Genomic DNA, 23,398 nt, shown 5'->3' with positions numbered 1-23,398 from the left:
TGCTCACTACTAGTCAACTTTTACAGTTTCATTGTGTTTTGTAATCACAAATTATTCTAGCCTATTACAGGGGCTGACCGACCAGGCATGCTTCTCAAATACTGAGCCTGACGTTGGACGCCTTCACTGTGCCTGACTGCCGAGAAATGCACGGTGGATACTCTAATCCAGGGTTCAACAGCTGGGATCTCTCATGGAGAGCACAGGGGGCGCTTGCATCACCGAGCGACACACCGAGCCAGTCTTCCTGCACTTTACCTATTTATACCCAAAACACAGGAAGAAATCGACTCCACCCGGAGATTGTAGAATCTCGCAAAGGTATTAGACTGTGTCGCCCAGACTGCAGCGAACTGCTAACAAGTGCCTAACTGTCGGGGACATTAAACGTCATCACGCTGAACAGGTAAACTGATCTACACACTTGTCTTGATCTCTAACTAACTTTTACAGCCTCATTGAAGGTTAATGGTGGTGACAAAGTCATTGACGTTGAAGCAATTGTATTTAGACTTCAAAATTCATAAATGTTATTTACATTTGTGAAGATTATCTTGATGAACAAAACGTGTTTAATGCATGGTAGCCAATGTGCACGAAGCAGAAGATGAAATAGTTAATCAAAACATTCTCAGTCTTTATGGATCCAAACAAAGCACACAGGAAATCACAGGAGAAAACAATGAGTAAGTCTCAATCAGCTCCCTAGTTTGTGAATTGGTATGTTGTGTACACAAATTCGGCCACTAGAAGGGACAGTAAGGACACTGGCTCATTATTAGGACAAGCATTTTGTTATAAGCTGTAGTTATGTCGTCTGCCATCTTAAATGCTCAAGCTCTTTAAAGTTAGGTAGATTCTGATTGACTGTCAATCATCAGACATCCATCTGCTGAAAAAAGATTGTTCTGAAAGTGATTCAAACAATATTCTTCTTCTGTATTGTTATCGTTTTAGTTGTAGTGTGGACATCCCCTACTGAAAAAGAACGTCTTGGTTACTGTCGTAACCCTAATTCCCTGATAGACGGAACAGAAACATTATGTTGACTGACATTAGGGTTTCTCACTTTGGAACCCCTATCACTTCTGAGATTTATAAAAATGGTCAATGGAATTGGTGAGTGGAATTTGCATGTCTAGCCACTCCCCCATATATACAGGTAAATAAGATGGGAGTATGCATCCACTCATTAGGTTTGTGCTAAAGAGCCGAGATGGTGTCCCGGCCATTCAGAGGGTAGTTCAAGGTTATGGCAGGATGGACATAACAAGCGACACACCGAGCCAGTCTTCCCACACTTTTCCTGTTTGTACCGAACACACAGGAAGAATCTGTCTCCATCCGAAGGTATTAGGTGTTGCCGGCCTTAGAAAGAAGGTCCTTCCTCAGGGGAATCCGCCAGGGAGGGGCTGTCACGAGGAGCATCAGATCTGAGATCCAGGTCTGGGTGGGCCAGTAAGGTGCAACCATTAAGACTCTCTCCTCATCCTCCCTGACCTTGCACAGTGTCTGTTCAAGCACGCTGACAGGGGGGAAACGCATATTTGCGTAGGCCCCGGGGCCGGGTGTGTGCCAGTGCGTCCGTGCCAAGGGATGCCTCGGTCAGGGAGTAAAAGAGCAGGCAGTGGGAAGATTCCTGGGAAGCAAACAGGTCTACCTGAGCATCCCCAAATCGACACCAGATCAGCTAGACCACCTGAGGATGGAGTCTCCATTCTCATGGGAGCGTTGCATTCTCACAATCTCCATTCACAGGACAGGGGCTTCTTTGCCTTCCACACAGGTAAATAGAATGCCGATCTTCCAACCGTGAGTGCTCAGGGCAAGGCAAATCTTGCCAAGTTCCATTGAAAGTTCCATTCAAATCTAATGCCAGCGGCGCTCTGGGAAAACATGACCGTCAACCCTGAATCCAACTCTACCTGAGCTACCACCCAGAAGGGGGAAAGGTCTGTGGGGACTGGCCCAGTGGAAGAGCTCCCACTGTAACACTCACAAATCTGCTCTTTTACGCCGAAGCGCCCAAGTGGGAATCGCTGTACTTAACTATGCATTTGTGCTTAGATTGCGAAACACTGTTGAATGCACCGCAAAACTCTTCCAGCGAGAAATATCTCCTCTTTATAATGCTCTTTTGATGATTGGAAGAATGATCACTGTCCACAGCCACTCGGCTCCGAAGCAAAAATCTAATGAGTGGATGCATGCCGCCATCTTATATACCCGTACGAGGGAGTGGCTAGACATGCAAATTCCATACTTCCATTTCACAGGCCATTTTTCTAAAACTCAGAGGTGATTGGAGGTCCTAAGTGAGACCCCTAATATCAGTTGACATTATGTTTAACGTGACTGACAGAAAGGGAACAAAATGACAGCACACTTCCACAATGCTCTAAAACTCAATTTTAATAGTAGATGAACCACTTTTTGACTCCTTTGTCAACAGACAAAACCCCTTTGTCTGTGAGAAAGTAAAAACATTTTAACTTGAAAGTCTTTAAAAACATACACCTGAGTAGGCGTGGACAACAAACAAAACAACAAATAACCACACATAGGACTTCAAAATGAACTGAATAATGAGAACAAACTGTATTCACTAACATAAATCAACAAAAAAAAAAAAAAAAAAAAGACAACACAACATAAACTTGAATCCAAAATTAATCCAACAACAAAACGAAAGTAAAGTGACAGCCCATCATGGACGTCTGGCACATACATTTAAACAAAACAAGAACATAAAGTCCAGGCCTGGTCCTCTCACGTCTTGCACTGTCCTCACTCCTCCTTTTATCCTTCCGGAGCTCCTTCGTGAGACTCGAACAGGTGTGGCGTGCAGATGACTCTCATTAGCACTCGCGCCACCGGCCTCGCTCCATTCCTACGGCTCTCAGCCCCGCCCTGCTTGCTATGTATATATATATATATAAAAAGCCTCTCTTTGTAAAATGTATTTGTTGATGTCACCCCTTCTTCTTGGTATCTTAACCTGTTCAGTTGCTTCTATGTTTGGCTATCCATGTTTTTAAACTCAGTTGTGTTTTTCCCATGTAGGCCATACCACACAGTAACTTGATCATAGAAATAGCATTACAGACAAATTACTTTTAAATTATGTTTTATGAAATAACTCCATTAATTTTCTATTGGTGCCAAATGCAATGACTAAAAGAAAATGGCACTTCGTTTTAAAGTTACCACATGTTACCAACAGATAAAAACAGGCTCTCCAAAAAACAGATAGTCCAAAATGATTTGGATGTTGGTCAGCCTAATTGTTGCACACTTAAGTAACTTAAGTAAGTTCCTTACTTATTTCCCTATTCTCGTAGAATTAGAACAAGGATTAAAACTTATATAATTATAGTTATTGTTATCGCCATATGTGTGAATGGATCTCATCGTGGGGACAAATTTGGATAAGAAAGTTTCACATTTTTCTTAAAAAAATGGAGAAAAAAAATTGTTTCTGCTATTATCACAGAATTACCCACTTTACCTTTAAAAGCAAAAGTTTAGAATCGCTGCATCTTGTGCTTTCATATGACTTCCCCCTTCCGGGTGGTGCAAGATGCCAGGTTGTCCCAATGGACAGAGCACAGCTATAACTTGTGCTCTGTCGGCTGATTATTGGAGAGCAGGGGCAGAGATGGGGCAGAAGGTAAGCTGGTAATCAGCAGACAGAGCAGCGGCCCTCTCTAATGAAGATGCCTGGCATGGCTGACAAGCTAAAGCAGAAGCAGGAGGGTTGAATGAAAGAGAGTCATATGCTAATAGATGTCACTGTGATGACAGGATGAGGCCAAGCTGTGCCAGGCATGTCGCCTCCATGTCAGCCACCAGAAATTCCATCTCATCTGCTTTGAATTGTTTGCTATCTTTATAAAAGGATTATGAGCCATAAGTGACACATCGCAGAAGTTAAAAGGATAACTAGATTTTTTCAAATAAAATGTGAGTACGTGTTTACAATGAGTGTTGTGGGTAGTTGCCAGAGTCAAGGTAAAGTCACATCTACTGTTCAGTGATTTTTCGAAAATCCAGTAAATAAATCCAGTAATTTCAACAGGAATCCAGGAATTATCAACAGGAATTTTGCATTAAGGTGAAGCATTTTCCTACGCAGATTTCGCAATGTTGGTTGAGCAAATTCACTTTGCTGACCAACAGAAAGCTGTTTGGATAGAAAGTGACTTCTGTGTGAGCTGTGCTTCATACTACACTATTGACAAGAGACAATGAACAAAATCAAACTCTAATCTAAATTAAAATGCAAAAAAATTTTTTAGTGTTGGACAAAGTGGTCAAAGTGGTCTTCGAGTCAAAAGCTTGAGAACCACTGCTTTAAAGAAGCATTCCAGGTTCAAGCTCAAATGACAACATTGTGGCATAATAACTTGCAGTTTCGTTGAGTCATTTACAGTGGAAGTTTTATTATGAGTAACCTAAGATGACAGACTTTGCGACACTATTTAAAGAGCCCAATAGCAACTCGCCTACCCACGTACTGGGTGCAGTGGCTGCTACAATTTCATTAGCACCAACTGAACAATGCTCTGACCCTTGCAGTTCACTCATACAAATGAAACCTTTGCTTTTCTCTTATTTATATGTAACAAAAACCTTGTTATCTGTATTTATTTTGAAAATATTCTAAATGAAATTAAAGGCTGATTACTTCTCAGTCAGCACATATTTCAACTTATAATCAAACAGACTTATGAATTATAGGGTATAGTTCACCCAAAAATTTAAATTTGTGTTAAAACTTTATTTTGATGGTCCCTTTTGAACATTCTTTTGACTATAAGTAACTTTGAAACTATATATCAACTAGCAGTCATTAGAGTATTAGTAGTAAATTAGTCTGCTTAATATCTGCTAACTCTTTATTGTGATGGTCCCCAACAGACATTCTAGTGAAGTAAGTTTACAACTACATGTCAACTTACGCAAACCCTAACCCTGCTGCCAGTCTACTAATACTACTAACACTCTAATGAGAGCTAGTAGACATGTAGGGGCAACGTGTACTAACTAATAATTAACAGAATGTGTTAAAGGGTCCATCAAAATAAAGTGAAACCGAAAAAAAATAAGTTATGTGGAATTGTAAAAACATTGTTTGTGTTCACTTCCTGTATTTGGTTCCTGCTTTGCCTTGTACCTTGTTTGTTGCCATAGTTATCCTCATTAGTTCCCATGACAACTAATCACCAACACCTGTCCCTCATCAGCCCCTTGTTAACCTGTCTATTTAAACCTCTGTGCTTCAGTTGTTGTTTGTTGGTCGTTGTTCCTGTATATGTGTCCCACGCCTGAGTCTTCAGCCAAGATGGCCGCCACGCCTGAGTCTTCAGCTAACATGTCCGCCACTACAGAGCCTGTTCACAACATGGCCACCACGCCAGAACCTCCAGCCGTCACGGATAGTGATGGGCAAATGAAGCCTCATGAAGCACTGAGGCTTTCCCCTGATTGTTTCGTGAATAGATTCAAAGCTTCAAGAGTGTCAAAAACAGCGCCATCTGGTGTTTAGCAAAAAAGAAAGCAGCCAAAACCCTGTGAAAAAAGCTTCGTCGGATGAAGCAGCCACCACGCATTCCCTAGATAGTTTCATGTTAAATGCACAAATAAAAGCCTAACATAAGTGTAATATAAGTGTGTGTGTTGAATTTCTCTCTGTGATAAATTCATTTAACCATTAAGCTGTGGCATTTAAAGCCAGTGTGAATATCAATATGATGTAATAGAAGAATATTGTACACAAAATTAAAATGGCAAATATTTTATAAATTGTATATTTATATGAATTGTATGACTGGTTATTTAAAAAATGTAATTGAATAAGTCTGAATGAAAACTCACTCGTAAAGTAAGATCTGGGCGTTCGAACATTCCAACACGCAAAATGAATCGCGCACATGATTCGACCGAAAATGAGACTTCGTTTGTCATCAGTCACGTGATTTCTTCGTTAACAACAAAAGCCTCGAATCGAGGCTTCATCTGGCATGCCCATTTATGCTCGACACTCCGACGCCTCGGTTCAAATGTCACATCACTAGTCACGTATGCTACGCCAGAGTCTCCAACTGCCACGGACGCCATACCAGAGACATAGCACTCTCAAGCCTGCCGGTGCCTGAGCTGTCCATCCCAGAGTTTGTCCCCTTGTCCTCGGTACTCCATGCAATGGCCATTTTGTGTGTTTGGGCTATACACTGCTCTCCAGCCCATGAGTCCGCTCCAGAGCCCTTTTCAGCCCCAGAGCTCAGTCCTGTATCCGTTCCGGTCCATGAACTTCCTTGTCTGCCTGGATTCAACCATGAAGGTCGCTCATGAACTTTCTGTTTGCCCAGACATGACCCTGAAGGTCGTCTTCGAGTTTCCTGTCTGCCCTGATGCGACCATGGAGATCATATCCGAGTTCCCTGTCTGCTCAGACATGACCACAAAGTCATCCCTGAACTTCCTGTTTGCCTGGACATGACCAAAGAGGGCACTCTTGAACTCCCTACCAGCCCTGTTATGGGCTAGGAGGCAGATTTTGAATCCCATACCTGTCTCCATTGCTAACCTTTCTGTGCTCTCTGTTGTTGTTCACTTCGCCCTGCCAGATCCACCATGGTGGTCTCTGGCTCTGTCTACTCTGCTCTGGGGGACTCCAGCTTCACCTGCTCTGCGGTGGTGGTCATCAGCGACGCCTAGGTGGACTTCTGTCCCAACAGTGTGTCACAAACCCTGCGCTGTGTCTTGTGTTTTGAAAGGACTTTTATTTTGCCTATTATTTCTGTGTTCAGTTCCGGTGTTTGGTTCCTGTTTTGTCTTGTACCATTTTTGTCGTCATAGTTATCCTCATTAGCGCCCATGACAACTGATCACCAACACCTGTCCCTCATCAGCCCCCTTTTAACCTGTTTATTTAAACCTCTGTGCTTCAGTTGTTGTTTGTCGGTCATTGCTCCTGTATGTGTGTTCCTGTCGTTGCTCTCTAGCCTGCTCTCTGTGGATTAGACTCTTGTTCTTGGATTGTCTATGTTAATGTTTTTTGTTAAACTTTGTGCTTGCATTTGGATTCTCATACCTGCTCACACATAAAACACAGATTGCATTATCTTAAATCCCTTATTTTGTGTTTTGAAAATAAACTAAAGTCTTATGGAACTGGAACAACATGAGTAAATTATTACAGAGATAACCCTTTAATGTAAAGTTTTACATTCTTTACTTATAAAACTTGTTTTTAAATAAGCCTTGTGTTTTCAGTGGTGCTGTGGCACTCTGACCTTTTAACGTCAGATGCTATAGGCGCCAGGACTGACTGGGGAAGTTCTGAGATGGCAATAGACTCTGTAGTACACACTCAAAAATAAAAGTGCCAGGATGAACTAAAAAGGGCTTTTTGCAGCAATGCCACAGAGGAACACATTTTTAGTGTGAAGAATATAGTCTAAAGAACTTTTTCCTCTACAAAGAGTTCAGTGGAATGGATTTTAAAGATTCTTCATGGAACCGTACACCCTGACAAATTTAAGAACCTTTATTTTTAAGAATGAAAATGGAGAACACTTCACACAGAAGCATGTTACCCAAAGAGTCTGCACACTTCGCTTCCCTTTACACAGGGACAGGTGGTTTGAGGGACAGTAAGCTCTGTTTAATCCAAGTGCCTGCTTCAAGGGCTGTGAACACAGGAGTGCTGATAACTGACATTATGTTCTCATTATATCCATCCAAATCAGGTGAAGGCCGTGCGATCATGCGTGTCTTTCAGTGTTGGGTAGTAACTGATTACATGTAATCTGCATTACAAAATCAGATTCCAAAAATTAAGTACTTTATTGATCACATGATTACATGTTATTCTCACAATGGCAGAAAATTATTCATAATTCATTGATTCTCCTTACTACTACTTTTGTTATATTTTAAAATTTCCTTTCTAAAAAAAAAAAAAAAACATACTGCTTATACATTCAGAAGGTCATCCAGGTTTGTGGAACTGCACACACAGACCAGCCACTACTGAAAACTGAGACCCACACAGCATTTGATCACTGGATTTACAGAAATCATTTCACTCTTAACAAGTGTTTTCTCAAAATTGTAACATTGTATATTTAATCAGCTCCTGACAAACACATTAATAATTTGAATGATCACTTAGTCAGTCATTTAACCACCAATTACTGTCTTTGGAAGGCTTTTGCCTTTCAAATACATTAAAATGAACAAAATATGTTATTTCATATTTACATGTAATGCAGGAACTCTCCAACTTTTTTGTCAGCGGAACCTCTTTGACACAATATTTACTTGAAGTACGTACCCACTTCGATTTTAAGTTACCGGTTAATGGTCACATGACATGCAGGTAAACAAATAAAATATTTCATGTTTGTTTTTATTTTTAAATAATTAATTTAAACTTTAATGATTTAATTACTTAATAGATTTACATTAAACACACAAACCCCCCGCAGTTCCATCACGAACCCCAGTCCCTGACATAATGCAATATTTAATGTACTTCATGTTGTTGATTACTGAGAATAGAAGATATTTTCCTTCTCTTTGTAGTTTTATATCAATATAGTACAAGATTATCCTATCCAAATCAATGTGATAAACGAGATAGGTCAAAAGTAATCTAAAAGTAATCAGATTATATTACCTTAAATGTGTAATGTATTACTAAATTTGTCATGTAATTTGGCAGCACACATTGTAGAGAATAAATCTGCAGAGAGCTAAGTAACTATAACATAATTCTCAGTTTTATGTGTGGCTTATGTTTATAGATTAGATGGTGCCCTCTGCTGTTCCTTCATGTGCATGTACAGTGTCCCCACTAGTTGCATTAGAAAACTATATATCAAGTGCTTGAGCTTCTCTCAGAACTGAGCCTTTTGTGCAGTTACTTTCAACCAACTCTTTCAAAGCCATTTGAGTGGATGTATGTCATTTCCCCTCAAGTTTATCACATTAACTTTGAACATGATCCACTATTGTGTGACAAAATTTTAAAAGTATATCTATTGTTAAATGTTATATTTATTTGTGTGAAATGATGATAGAACAAGCACACCTTTCAGTTTGTGAAATATTATGAACACTTAGTATATGAATTTCTCTGATATATCCTCACTCTTCATAAGTTAACTAAGCAATCCGGTATATGTACAAAAAGCATGTCTTTATTAAGCAAATTATTCACAGAAATAGTGAGGATTTACATGCATAATACATTTAATTACATAAGATGCAACCGAAAACAAATTAGATTTCAATACAAAAATATACACATATAAACACAAATACTACGAACAGCATTATTATATACGTTCAAGGCGTATTGTTTCTATGCAGAAGACTCTGAGTTTAATTGTGCTGTGGTATTGATGAGATCTCTGGGTAAAGTCTCTCTTGCCTCCTGCATACGCTTATGAGCCCTCTGAAACGCTTCTGAAATCACAAACACAGACCAAATCAGAAAAGAAATATATCCTGCAAATGTCATTCTGTACTTCAGTCAAAACAAACTAGATTTTTACATTTTCTGAAGTCTGCACAACGATGCAAGAGTATCTTGGGTGGTTAGTAGGGCATTGCTGGACGGTTGCTGAAATCAACCAGAATTGATGGTGGCCCAAATCAAGAGCCCACCAAGTCACTATGATATTCTGGTGTATAGCTATTGTATGTTTTGGGTTCTCTCTTAATGTACATCTAAAGTTGCGGTCTCATTTACTGTTGCACAGTGGGCAAAATCCAGTCATTCTAATAGGATTTTGCGCAATTTCGTTCATTTTCCAGTTGGTCGCGTAAATTCGCCACGTTGACCAACAGAAAGGAGCTTAGTTCGAAAGTGACTTCTGTGTGAACAATGTTTTATACATCTCTACACTACTGACCTTCTTTTGGCCGAAAAATTACGCTACAATTTCACTAACGTGACTGCATTTTTTTTTTGCTAATGTGACTGCATTCAAGACTTTTTTGCTACTTCTGCTGTAACACCAAAGCTGCTGCTTTTCACACTGTTGTACTTACAGAAACCAAGGCCCAGTTGTTCAAAAGTAATCTGATAGGATTTCGGCTATCGGATTAAATCAAATCTTGAAAATGTGTTTTTCGATCACAAAATCCAATTTTGGTTTTGATCTGGATTAAGAGGTTGAATTAAAAGAGAATAAATGTTACAAATTAAGTGTTATTTTATGTTTTTTTGAGAAAATGATAAAAGGGGAAGACTTGATAGTGTGTAATTGTATTTAATGTTCAATTACATTGGAATTATTAGAACCATTTAAATTAAAGAGGGTTACCATTGTGGAGAAGAATGGAGCATTTTGTTAGGGTGTGGACTGTTTCAGTTATTTTCAACTGCTTTGGCTGAAGGAGCACGTAAATCTTAGCATTTAAGATATTAATATATGCTATAGCAAATAGCTAGCTATAGTCTATCAATTCAATTATGTGTCACTAAAATAAATGAAATCTTAATGGATGAATGAATATATAAATATGAATACTTGAATCATGTCAGGGAGCCTTTAAAAATTCACTTTGAGACTACTTAAATGAGTCGCTTAAAATGACTTCATTCCATGATGTTTAAGTTACATGAACAAATTATGTTTGTTTAAAGGAACACTCCCCCGTTTTTTTCATATTAAACTATGTTATTCCCTTAACTAAGACGAGTTGATACATACCTCTCTCGTCTCAGTGCGCGGCGACACTTTGGTGCACGGCGACACTTTGATAGCACTTAGCTTAGCCCAGTTCATTCATTAGGGACCAAACAGAGATGAAGCTAGAAGCGACCAAACACCTCCACGTTTTCCCTATTTAAATACAGTTACACGAGTAGTTACACGACCAAGTATGGAATACTTGACGCAGTAAAAAGTCACGCCTGAAAAATCCTCTCCCCCTCACTTCTGTCATTAGAACCAACGTGACTTTTTACTGCGGCGAGTCGAAGTGCTCCCGAGTCCCAAGTGCTATTCCGCCATACATTATAGTTATCCTTTTTACCTGCTTAGAAAAGCGCCACGTTTTATTTTGTGTCACCATACTTGGTCGTGTAACTACTTGTTTAACTGTTTTTAAATAGGGAAAACGTGGAGGTGTTTGGTCGCTTCTAGCTTTATCTCTGTTTGGTCCCTAATGAATGAACTGGGTTAAGCTAAGTGCTATCAAAGTGTTGCCGCGCGCCAGAGACGAGAGAGATATGTATCAACTCGTCTTAGTTAAGGGAATAACATAGTTTAACATGAAAAAACGGTGGAGTGTTCCTTTAACGTAACCCAGTTATGTGGAACCTGTTGACATAAAAAAAGTTAATTAAAGCCAACATATCATTTTTTTGAGTGAGATTGGGACGAAATAAGTGGAACAATTAGGGGGTTGTTAAAATCCCTAACCCTAAATATGAACATTTACTTACCTTGCAATTACCTCAGCAAACAGCACTAATTAATAGCAATAAAAGTCCTATCTCAAGTTAGACCTGCCTTACCCAGAACATTATACACAGAGCCCTGCTGACTGTGGCCTCCCAACTGATCCAGAACAGTCTGTCTCCTTTTCTTCAGGGTGCTGGCATCAACAAAAGCCCTGAATAAAGTACAGCATGCACTTACAATCTCAAAGGGATAAAATGTAACTGCTGCTGTAACAAAATGCATGATTCACTGATTGTGTTGGCCAACCTGGCATGCTGGATACAATTAAGAGTAAAGGTCACACTTCCAGTGGTTTGAGTGCGAAAGCCAAAGCGACTCAATCGCTCTCCCTAAAAATAAAAGCAAAGTGAATGGACATGCTAATACAAAAATACAGCACAACATGTATAATGAGTCACCTTGAAAGTGCCAGGTACTCTGACATAACTGATGTCCTCGAGTTCAGGTGCTCCGCCGATGAAGAAGCGTCTCAGTTCAGCCACTGTGCCGGGCTGGAGGGGTCTCCATGTGCGGCAAGTCATTCTGTGACGCCCTGAGAGCATAAAGCCACTATTGAACAAGCTGATACAAATATAGCCTACTTTATAAAGCCTACTTGAACAAAATTACAAGCCCAGTTAATATTTAGTTTAATCCTGCAGTTATTATGTTGATTTTATTTTATGTGATATTTTGAAACATTATAACAATGTAAAATACCTGCTTTCAGTTTTCTTATTATCAATATCTTTATAGAGCGTTAAATAGAACAGCATGTATTTGAATTAGAAATATTATAATGAATGGTTGTATGTTTTCCAGTTTGACCATGCCACCCATTATCCTAATTTTACTCCCAAAAGTTCAATGATTCTCAAATGCTGGTTACAAATTGGGGCATTAGTACAGTTCAGTGTACAGTTCTTCATTCTCAGAAGAAATGTTTGTCCTTCTTAGTGTTGAGGAAATGACATTTTAACCTAAATTGGTGTGTTACAATTTGATGCTGTCACTTTCATTTTATACATGATTATGGTTTTTAGCAGGTAAATTCACCCCCCCCCCCCCAACCCCCACAAAAAGGTAAAAGAAAAAAAAAAAACTATTAATGTTTATGGTGCCAATACGTCACTCACATCAAAATTTTACTCCCAAACAAAATATTTGCTTTGTGAATTTGGTTATGCATCATTAAAATGAACAGAATCAAAAGAACAATTCATTGATGAATTGAACATCACTATATTACACCATGCAATACTTCAAAACAAAAGATTGTCCGACTCCTACCTGGCGTTGAGGGAATGACCAGGAATCCATAGCCCTCAGTTCTGTAGCGCTGCCAAAAATCCAGTGAGAGAACTTTGAAATACAGCACAGGCCACTGGGATAATGACTCTGCACAGAATATCAGCACCTGTGATTATTCACTGAAAATGTATTGACAACGGTACTTTATTTTTATATCAGGTGGTTATCTATGTAAAGTATTTTTCCATTCTTTAGTTACAGATATTCTGAGGCAATCAAAGATCTCACCATCAGATTCATCTTCTTTATGGAAGAAGGTCTCAAAGCTGAATGGATAGGAGAAGAAGGCAACATCCTCCTATAAAACAGAGAACATGCTTACCACAGTTACATGAACACAGAGCCAGTTGATGGGGTCAACTAAAATGACGGATTACCTTTCCCATGCTGCGTGTGCAACATGTCTGAGTCACACCAGACAGACACTGAATGGGAACACTGGACCAACCTGAAGAATATAGAGCAATCACAACACCATTAATTACTGACAGAAAATGCACAAAACCGAAATATAGTAAAACGTGAAATGTCTGAATGCGTGTTCTTTTTTTTTTTAAGAATAACTATTGTTTTATCATTTAAAACTTATCAAACATTTTTGTGAAATGCTTTGCTTGGAAAGTGTGCTTGTGCTTTCTTTAAAATAAATATCACTTCATTAGATTTTGTCATCAAAAGCAATGTCATGTATATTTAATAAGCGTGGCTTAACTGTTTAAATAATGGTTGCCACTGTGTGTATGAAAGTAGATTGACTTACTGTTTGGTAAATCCAGGAAGAAGTGGATGTAAAGATTGTCATACTCATAACCCTGAGCAGAAACTAAAAAGAAAAATTGCCATATTATGATCCGTACAGTAACATTTGAGACCCAGTTAAAAATGTCAAATATATTGGAGACACTGTACAATTTAAGCATGCATATAATGTATTGATGTTATACTGCTTCCCCCCCCTGTAAATCTGGCCTCATTTTTAATTTATGATAACTGTTATACTCACCAATCTCTCCATTTACAATCAGGCGAAGTATCCCAGGAGGTGGCTAAAGGAAGTTTTTGGAGAATCAGAATGAAAGGTTTACCTTTTTTATTTGGATTATAATTTAAACAGTTTTTTTTTTAATACTATGACATTTGGATAATAATTATAATTCTTACCATCTCAAAGTCTTGGCCAACCAGGCTGTTGAGATAATCTTTGTGACGTGTGTACAGCTAAAAAGAAAGAAAGAAAGAAAGAAATGTGTGTGAATGATGAATCAACCAGACAGGGTTCAGCAATCCAACAATGAGCCTTGGGCCAGCCAGTGAATTCCATACTGCTCCAGGGATGCTCTCTGTACAGTAAGTCAAGTTTAAGATGCTTTGAGTCTACTAAAAAGTAACCAAGAATTGTCACACTGGGACTATATTCCAAACTGTGTAGGTACACTCCCAAAGCGAAGGGTGATGCTAACAGTCAAGCTCCAAACAGTGTTATACTGTTGTAGTATTTATTCATATTTTAAATTAGCTTTTATTTTCTGTTATTTCAATTTTAGTTTAAGTTTTAGTAATTTTCTTATTTGCTTTTATATTTTAGTACGTACACTTAAACCTATTTTATTTCAGTTTCCTCAGTTGTAACATTATTTTTTTCCATCTAATATTTATATTTAGTTTTATTTCAGAGTAACAAAAATTATTTTTAATAAATAAAATAAAAACCTTTTGCCTTATATGACACCTTGACACAACGTTTTAGTCAAAATCCAAGGCCAAAATATCATATTTATCCTTTGCAGATATGGCAATTCCAAAACCAGTTGCCCAGATGGCGAACATAGTTTATTTGAATGTAACTCAAATATAAACATTTTACATTACAAAATGATATCCAGTGCAGGAAAGTGTCAACAGAAAAAAAGTTCAATCTAATTTGTGACATTTTGTGAATCAACTATGAGTGACCCCTATTTGTGTAGTGTGAGTGCATGACCGTTACCAGTCATTGCTAAGGAGGAGTGTTTCAAGTCAGTCACATATGAGATTCCATTTCAGCTCTCTAGGGTTTGGAACAGGAGCTAAAAGTTTAGACCAGGGGTGTCCAAACTTGATCCTGGAGGGCCTCTGTCCTGCAGAGTTTGTGTTGAGGCAAGTTGGAGCTAAACTCTGCAGGACAGTGGCCCTCCAGGAGCAGGATTGGACACCCCTGGTCTAATCCGTGTGATAAACCACCAATCCTAAGCAAAGGGAATTGGCCATACATCTTTGTACATGCGCTGCTCTCTCTCTTTCTCCTCCGCATGAATGTCTGATGAGGCATTCTCCAGATACAGCCTCCACACCTCCCTCTTCTCCCCCTCTGTTTCCAGCCTGGAGTGAAAGACAGTCAAATACACTTTGACTTTTCACAATGAAGTCACATTATTCTAAAGAGAAATTGATAGAAATTGGTGGGTCTTGCCTGTAGGCTCCTCTGTTGTTGTTTAAGTCTGGTTTTAATGTGATTACTCCATTACCGTCTGCTTTTATTGTGCATAATACATATTCATTCTCTTTCAGGCCCAACCTATAAAACACAGTCAGCTCAGTCAGTTGATAGATCAGATCTCATTCTCTTGTCTGTTTATTTCACATTACTTTAAAAGACTCATATTATAAAAAATCTAATTCTTGAACTTAAGAGTAAAATAAAGGAGTTTGTCTGTAACGTTTCTGAAGATAATTTGCATAGAAGTCTTAAAGGTGCAGTAGAAAAATTGGCCAGCTGGTTGAAAATGGTGATATTAAACTACATAATGCATTTTGGATGCAAAATACCTTAAATAACATTATAAGTGGACCTCAAGTTAAATTAATTATAATAAAATGTATTAAATGTATTCATTGTCTCACTTACTTGCCAGAAGGCCCAAGATCTCCCATGATGTGCATGGTCTGCACTGGTGTGTTGATGATGTGGCTGTTCTTTATGAACTCCTCTGAAGGCTCCCATGTGATTAAACGCGACTTGGGAACATTAGACTCTCTAAATTATGGAAAACAAAAATAAAAAAATTATGTACAGGTAAATCTTCTAAACTTCCAAAATATGATACATCTTTTACAGAAACTGTACACTTACACAGGACGTCTCTCTTGTCTCCTGTGTCTAACATTGGCCATGCGTTCTGCTAAGAAGGTTGGTACTGACTGAGCTGGGGTCAGCATACTTTGAGCTTGCTGCCAATAAAATCACAACTTCAGAAAGCTATAAAACATACAGTATGTGGTCTATATATCTACTGGTGAATCTCACCAAACCTGTCGAAATCATGTCTGGGTAAATTTTTCACCGCAAATATTTATTTATTAGTAAGAAATTAGATTTAGCTTGAAGCAAGCAAGCATGAAACGGAAGTCACGATAGCCTTTTCTTCCCTATTGTGACGTTTAACCAAGTGGAATGTAGGGCGGGACATGATTTTGTCCATCGGGAATTACTTGGATTGGATGTGGTTTGCTATTGCTGTGATGTCATGTGAGTGACAGGTTGATCCTGCCCTTGTGTCATTGCAAGAGGAAGGGGAAGTTATTTTGAAAAAAAAAATCTGCATGGATAAATCATAATAAATAATGGAATATTCCATAAAAAATTACAGTTCGACAATTCTGATTTCATGGTGACTTTTAGGAAAATAAAGCCTAATTTAGAAACATTAAAATATTTTGTATTGTGAGTGACATTATTTTTATGTGCATATTTTTCATTGTGTCATGACAATATGAGAAATTAAGAATTGACAATGAAAAATGCACAATGACAAATATCCTCAAATAGTTCACCCCAAAATTCTTTCTTTCTTCTGTGTAACACAAAAGACGACATTTTTTTAAAGAATGTTGGTAACTGTTGATAACTGCCAATAGTTTAGAATTCCATTGACTTCCATTGTATGGACAGAAATTCATAAAGATTTGTAACAAGGACACTGTAAGTGAGAAATAAAGGGTTGCACTTTATTTTACAGTAAGTGTACTTAAGTACTGGGTAATATAAGGTAACTACATGTGTTAAGGTTAGGTATAGAGGAGGGTTCATGGTTAGTACCTAGTTATTGGAATTACTATAATAAGTACATAATATGTACAAGGGGAACAGTTTTCTTTTCTTTTTTTTTTCGTGGTGAATTATGACCTGGGTATGTTTTTTTTTTTAAAAAAAAGCAAACAGTAGTCAACCAACCTCTTCCCATTTGGAAAAGCGATCAAAGTCTGTGTAGGTGAAAATGCGCTGGTTTTGCCTTCTTTTGGATCTTTCAATTGCCGTGATTTCTGTGTGATACTGGCGCTCCAGTGGTGTTTGACAGTTTGACTCTGTTTGGTAAAGGTCCACTTCATACTGCACATGAATAGCAAGCAGAACTCATCAGATACACCATGAAAACAGGTAACCTGCCGACTATCTAGCACACATCTTTGCCCTCACTAGTCTCCTACCTGACTGAAGAACTTCTCTTGCCAACCAACCACCAGTTCCTCCTCATCAGTGGCTGTGTTAGAATGAGAGAGAGAAAATATTATAAACAATATTATAAAAATATTATCCACAATATACCATGTAAATAGTTGTGACTACTTTTTAACAGGTTTATATCCGTGTCTTTCACATACTGGAGGCTGATTGTGTCTGAGAGCTGAAGGTGTCTAGCTCTATAACTCCTCTTTCCTGCTGAGAAATCATTTGCTGATGAAGGTGTTGAGACAGAGCAGCTGTCGAGGTCACACGCTGTATACGCACTCTAAAAAGTAACAAAAATAACCATGGTAGTAATACCATGTTTTTAGGCATAATACAACAGTACTTTTTTAGTGACTTGGAGTACCATGTATAATGTAAGTAATCTATTTAGTAATATTTTTATAATCATTTTTCCCACATCTCTTTTTTTATTTTTATAAATCTCTTATTTGTTATGGTGCAGCAGAGATGGCAAAACCGTGGTAACGTTAACGTTACTTCGATATATAATGGAACTGAAATTAATTTACCATGGATTTACATGGTAGCTGCTACTGCATGGCAATTCCAGGAATAGCACGGTACTCCCATGTCCAAAAGACATTATCATGTATTTAATACTGAGTATACTTTTGTTATAGATGTCGGGTAAGTTACAGTACACTCAAGCGACGTGACTTACCGTATGCGTAAGTTTTTAAATGCATCCCTGGAACGGTAAACCGATTCACCGGTGTCCGTGCACCAGCCGTCGGCCATATCTGACACTCAGCCTCAGGAAAAAAAAAAATCTTTAGATTTATTGTACCATCTGCATCGGTTACTACAGTTGAAACGTTTTTAATAATAATACTCGGGTAGGAAGTACACTCGGGTACACACCAGAGAGTCTCGTTGCATGGTAACACAAACGGAAGAAGCCGGAAGTCAATTGTGCGCATGCTTGGTACGGATATAAATACGCTGTTCTCAAATCAGCCTGAGCTGCTTTCTGAAAGCATTACACAGCAACGGGACCAGTAGCCACAGCTGATCTGGGAGCAGAAGCGGTTCTAAAAACACTCCATGCTTCACATCCACATGACAACTGCTAATGAACTGGAAGCTGTTCCACATGGTTGTATTTTGTGTTGAACAACGAACATAGTTGTTGAGATATGCTTGAGGTCGGTTCTTTTGATATATCGCATGTTACTAATATAGAAAATTCTGCTTCATTTAACTTTTAAATAACGTTGCTGATACTTTGATCCTGAAGGGCAAGTTAGCTTTTTGGTTAGCAGCTGCATCTAACTTCTTAAACCAGGTTTGCTGCTCTTAGCCAGACTGTTGTTCAGCTGGTTTTGCAAGTCAGTCAGCTGGTCTACCAGACTGACCAGTGGAGAAATAAAAAAAACATAAAGCCAGACTGTTTGAAAGCAGCAAACTACCTTAAGCTGGTTAAAGCTGTTTTATTAAAGCACACTTTACCAAGTATGCAGGTATGGAAAACGAGTATCCAAGTCTTCAGAGTCTCAAACCGAACTAGGAATAGATGTTTGGCTGGACTGAATGAATTATATATTACACCAGCATCTTTAACACAACATGCAACCTATACTTGCACAAGAGCACTTTTCTTTCCAAGAGATAGTGTTTCAAAGTCAGATGAGAGATTTACCTCTAATAAACTCAAAAAGACATTTGTGTCTAGAGAGCGTAAATATGCTGCTACCAGAGATGATTTTCTCAAATCAACGAAAACACAGAGGAGAGAATCTCATGCAGCTCCATCTTCAAAAACAGAGAGAAAAGTGTCATCAGATCTTCAGAAACTGAGGTTTGATGATTTCAGTGAGTCAGAAACCAGAAAGATTTTGAGGCATATCCAAAAAGACTCAGAGTCAAATGAAAAACAGTTGGAGATTGTGTTCGGGGTGGGCCCTTGTTTGCTGGCCCTCACTCAGGGTAGAAGGAGGCTGAGTCGTCTCTTTGTGAAGAACGGCGAGGGGCCGCAGAGAGATGTGATTTTGAAGGTCTGTCAGGAGGCTGTCAGTCGTGGTGTGCAGATACAGAGAGTCAGCAAGCAAACACTTGACAAGATGTGTGGTGGAAAGGTGCACCAGGGATTGTGTCTGCAGGCAAGTTCCCTTGAGTTTCTCAGCGTGGAAAGACCAATAACATCTCATGAGGCGAGGAATCACAGGGCATTATGGCTGGTTTTGGATGGAGTGCAGGATCCAATGAATCTTGGAGCCATTTTGCGGTCTGCGTACTTCCTGGGAGTGGATCGGATTGTCTGCAGGATTCAAAACAGGTGGAGTGAAAAAAGGCTTTTTTGTGTTTATTACGTCATAACATGGACTGTAGGATCTAAAACAACATAACAGCCTAGTTATGATCAAATTAAAATGTGCTTTTAACCTAATCTTTGAATGAACTCTGTACTTTGCTTCTGATTACTTACTCTCTTTGTTAGCTGTCCTCTGACGCCCACAGTGAGTAAAGCCAGCGCTGGTGTGATGGAGATCATGGAGGTGTTTGGCTACAGCAACTTGAAAGATATGATAAAGGTCTGGAAGTTGATCCATCCACTTCACCTCACTGTGTTTACATGTGTGGCCTGTAGAGGGCAGTCAAATAATACAATTGTGGTTTAGTCCAAGGTTTTACAAACTGGGATCCAGGGATTCCTATAGGGGGCCGCAAAGATTTTTTGTTTGGAGAAATAAAGTAAAAAAAATGTTTTGCTTTCTTACTCGTCGGAAATCATGAGAATAATTGTGTTTTCTTTCTTGTGACAGCCAAAGTTTGTGATCAGTCCCTCCAGGATTGTGCGATCGCAAAAATAAATGGCAAATTCTACTAACTGCCACATTATTTGCGACAGCTTATAATAATTATCCCCGAGGGGGAAAAGCAATACTAGCTAATCAAAATGTATAATTCTGAGCTCAAACAAATTGATCAATACATGTTCAAGTGCAGTGAATTCTTCTGTAAAATGAGCAGGGATGGATCAGCCACATGGAGCACTGGGACTTTGACACTCATCAGGTTATATAAGAAATGGTGTTTTAAAAGGAAAGGAAAGTTCCTATTGGTAATATTTAGGCTAATATTTCCAAGTGATCTCTCCAAATCATTAATTTGCCATCTACACTTGTCTGTTGTTTTTTCAACCTGTTTACAGTTTATTTCAGTAATTTTTCAGGTTTACAGGTAACTGCTCCTTTCACTAATGCTAACTATATAAGTAGATAATGATTTTTGGTGTTTTTTCCCCTGCAAATCAACACAAAAATGTTGTAGATATCAACACAATTTTTGAGAAATGCAAATTCTGTCTTTTTGGGACACAAAAACTGGAAAGAAGTCCTGAAAGTCCCCAAAAACCAGAAAGTGAAATCATGGTGGGACTGTTTCATAGTTACAAATAAAAAACAAATCTTCAAACAGTGACAGTATTACAGTCAATTAATGTAATGCAGTCATTTTTATGCATTAAAATGTATAACTTGTATTAAAACATGACTTTATATTTTAGGAAGGAGGTCATTTGCAAGGTGTTCATCAAACATGGCATCAAAACCTTTGTAAACCTTGGTTTAGTTTACAAATGGAGTGGAACATTTGAGAATTATCTGACGAGACCCAAGTTTTCTAACAGTCTTTCCATCTGTAGAGGGCAGTTAAAGAAAACCGTTGAGGTTTAGACTGTGTCTGTCAAGTCCTTTTGAGAAACATACTGTATCTTTATAACATTATAACCAATTTTGTTTCACATTATAGGTGAAATTAGAACATGGTTGGCAAGTAGTCGGCACTGTTGGATTAGAGGAAGGCAATCCGGAATCCCCTGTTATGCCTTGTTCAGATTTCAAGATGTCTAGACCCACACTGCTGTTAATGGGTATGTGTTTTCGAACTTATTCGGACAGATAATTGTTTTGTTCTCTCTGTGTTGTTTAAACGCTCGTCTGTCTCTGTTTGTGCTGTCAGGTGGAGAGGGTGACGGTCTGTCTCCAGAACTGCGTCAGCTGTGTGATATCCTGCTCACCATCCCTCCACGCAGACACCTGCACCCTGGAGTAGAATCACTCAATGTGTCTGTAGCCACAGGTATGTGTTCCTTAGAACCGCAGCTCAGGAGGATTTTTTGTTTATATATATATATATATATATATATATATATATATATATATATATATATATATATATATATATATATATATATATATATATATATATATATATGAATTTAATTAAATAAAAAATGATCAAAAATTAAAAATGAATAGCATCACCTGTAAAGGTTTATTATTGGAGCCAAATGAAGAATAAGATGTGTTCTGGCGACTGGCGTGTTTATTGAACCAATCAGATAAGAGTAAATTGAGAGTCAGCTAGAAGCTCATTTGATTGGCTACATGAAGAAGGTGGACCCGCCCTCCTCTTCGCGCTTGCAGAACTCGTGAGAGAATCGTGCCAGAACTGGAAGCGCAGCTAAAAGAAAGACGCAACTGTACAAATCGGGTTATTTCGGGAACTTTTTTGCCCCATGCACACAAGAAGTCATTTAGACATTTGCAACAGTTTATTCTTTTACACAAACTTTCTCGCAAATTGTTGTTCACAGGCCTGCAGTGCTTTTGGCCATATTTGTGCGCAAAAACCGTGACAAAATTGTAAGTGCGGGAAAATGGAAGTCAGAAGAATACAGATCCTATTTATTTTGCGTAAGCATGAAGCTGCAGTTTCACAATACATGAATTACACTTACGAATAACAGTAAAATGCTGCAAATATTTTTTTCTTACACTTGAAAGGCGATTTACACCTTTACAAATCTTCTCTTGCGCATGCAAATTTAATTTACGCAGTCTTATGTACACTTTCACAAATCTTACCCTGCGCATGCAATTCTTTGACATCATTTTATCTTCATATTTCCGTGTTTTCCTTCTTCCAGGCATCCTGCTGCACTCTCTTCTGTCCACACGCACAGGAAGCTGATGATGATGATGGCAACAAGGACAAGGCATCAGCATGATTTACTCAGATGTCTCTCATTAGCCCCCTACAGTGATTAATGACTGGATTACTTCATCAATTAACAGTCTGAGAGTCTGGAGAGGCCCATTGATCAGATAAAGAGAGGGTGTAGATGCATTTTGGTCAAGTTACTGACTATGACCACCTTTTTTAATACAAGACCTGCACTTTACAGGGTCTCCAATCATCTGGGAAATCGTGCTTCTAAAAACAGAGGTGTAATGTTCAATTATTCATCTTGTTCCTGAAACATGTTAATTAGATAAGTGCTTTATCACTGTAAACATTTGCCACATGAAAATGGATGAAAATTCAAGTTAATTTCATTTTAAATAAATATGCTGTAGATGGTTATGTTTATTGATCATTCTTTGAAAATTCCCATGAAAGCTGAATATGTAGTTAACTATTTGCAGTTTATATACCCGGTTGACCCATGCTGTACATTTTCATTGATGGATTTGGTAGTTGCTTTCATACAAAGTGACTCGCGGATTCAAGGTATACAATTTATCAGTTCATGCATTCCCTGTGAATCAAACCTTTGACCTTGGTGTTGCTAGTACAACAACTACTACGTTTTACTCTTCAAATATATCTCTGAGCTTTGTAGGATGCTTGTTGAGGCTAGTGCACCTATGTGACAATAAAGCAGCAAATGTTACAAATATTTGTATATTTAAAGAGCTTGCAATGCATTTTAACAATTTGGCGTCAAAATGTGGGGGTAGTGCTGTATATACTCTACTATTCAAAAGTTTTGAGACACTACATTTTTTATGAAAATAATAGTTTAATTTATCAAGCATGCATTAAATTGACCAAAAGTGACAGGAAAGACATTTAATGTCAAAAGTTTCTATTTCTTTTGAACTTTCTATTAATCAAAGAATCCTGACATTTTTTTAAAGGGTTCGTTCACCCAAAAATTTTAATTCTGTCATTAATTACTCACCTTCATGACGTTCCAAACCCGTAAGACTCGTTCATTTTCAGAACACAGATGAAATCAGAGAGCTTTATGTCCCTCCATTGACAGCTATGCAACTACCACTTTGACGCTTCAAAAAGTTCATAGAGAGATCATAAAATAATCCATGTG

At 38.3% G+C, this 23,398-nt stretch overlaps 2 protein-coding genes across 3 annotated transcripts; one reads left to right on the top strand and one right to left on the bottom strand.

Moving 5' to 3' along the window:
- Positions 1-9,055: 9,055 nt before the first annotated feature.
- Positions 9,056-18,191, bottom strand: mks1 (MKS transition zone complex subunit 1). Of its 2 annotated transcripts, XM_079870754.1 has the most exons (19): positions 18,145-18,184; positions 17,945-18,035; positions 17,415-17,542; positions 17,241-17,293; positions 16,987-17,142; positions 15,886-15,983; positions 15,661-15,789; positions 15,226-15,330; positions 15,026-15,134; positions 13,938-13,994; positions 13,780-13,822; positions 13,537-13,599; positions 13,154-13,224; positions 13,005-13,074; positions 12,756-12,863; positions 11,885-12,018; positions 11,733-11,815; positions 11,540-11,637; positions 9,189-9,477 (listed from the first exon to the last, which is right to left on the bottom strand). In XM_079870754.1, the coding sequence occupies exons 2-19, from the start codon at positions 18,019-18,021 to the stop codon at positions 9,374-9,376; spliced, it is 1,686 nt and encodes a 561-aa protein (XP_079726880.1). In that variant the 5' UTR covers positions 18,022-18,035; positions 18,145-18,184; the 3' UTR covers positions 9,189-9,373. The 2 variants fall into 2 exon arrangements, with proteins under 2 accessions (XP_079726879.1, XP_079726880.1); XM_079870753.1 differs by having other exon boundaries at positions 9,056-9,477; positions 17,945-18,191.
- A 57-nt stretch (positions 18,192-18,248) lies between these two features.
- mrm1 (mitochondrial rRNA methyltransferase 1 homolog) lies at positions 18,249-22,961 on the top strand. Its single transcript, XM_079870756.1, has 5 exons — positions 18,249-19,558; positions 19,721-19,814; positions 21,034-21,154; positions 21,244-21,363; positions 22,214-22,961. Exons 1-5 carry the CDS (start codon positions 18,738-18,740, stop codon positions 22,255-22,257), a joined length of 1,200 nt encoding a protein of 399 aa, XP_079726882.1. The 5' UTR covers positions 18,249-18,737; the 3' UTR covers positions 22,258-22,961.
- Positions 22,962-23,398: the final 437 nt, after the last annotated feature.

The sequence above is a fragment of the Squalius cephalus genome (genome assembly GCF_949319135.1).
Source record: "Squalius cephalus genome assembly, chromosome: 5".
NCBI classification, from domain to species: domain Eukaryota; kingdom Metazoa; phylum Chordata; class Actinopteri; order Cypriniformes; family Leuciscidae; genus Squalius; species Squalius cephalus.
This window is presented reverse-complemented; position numbering and strand designations above follow the sequence as displayed.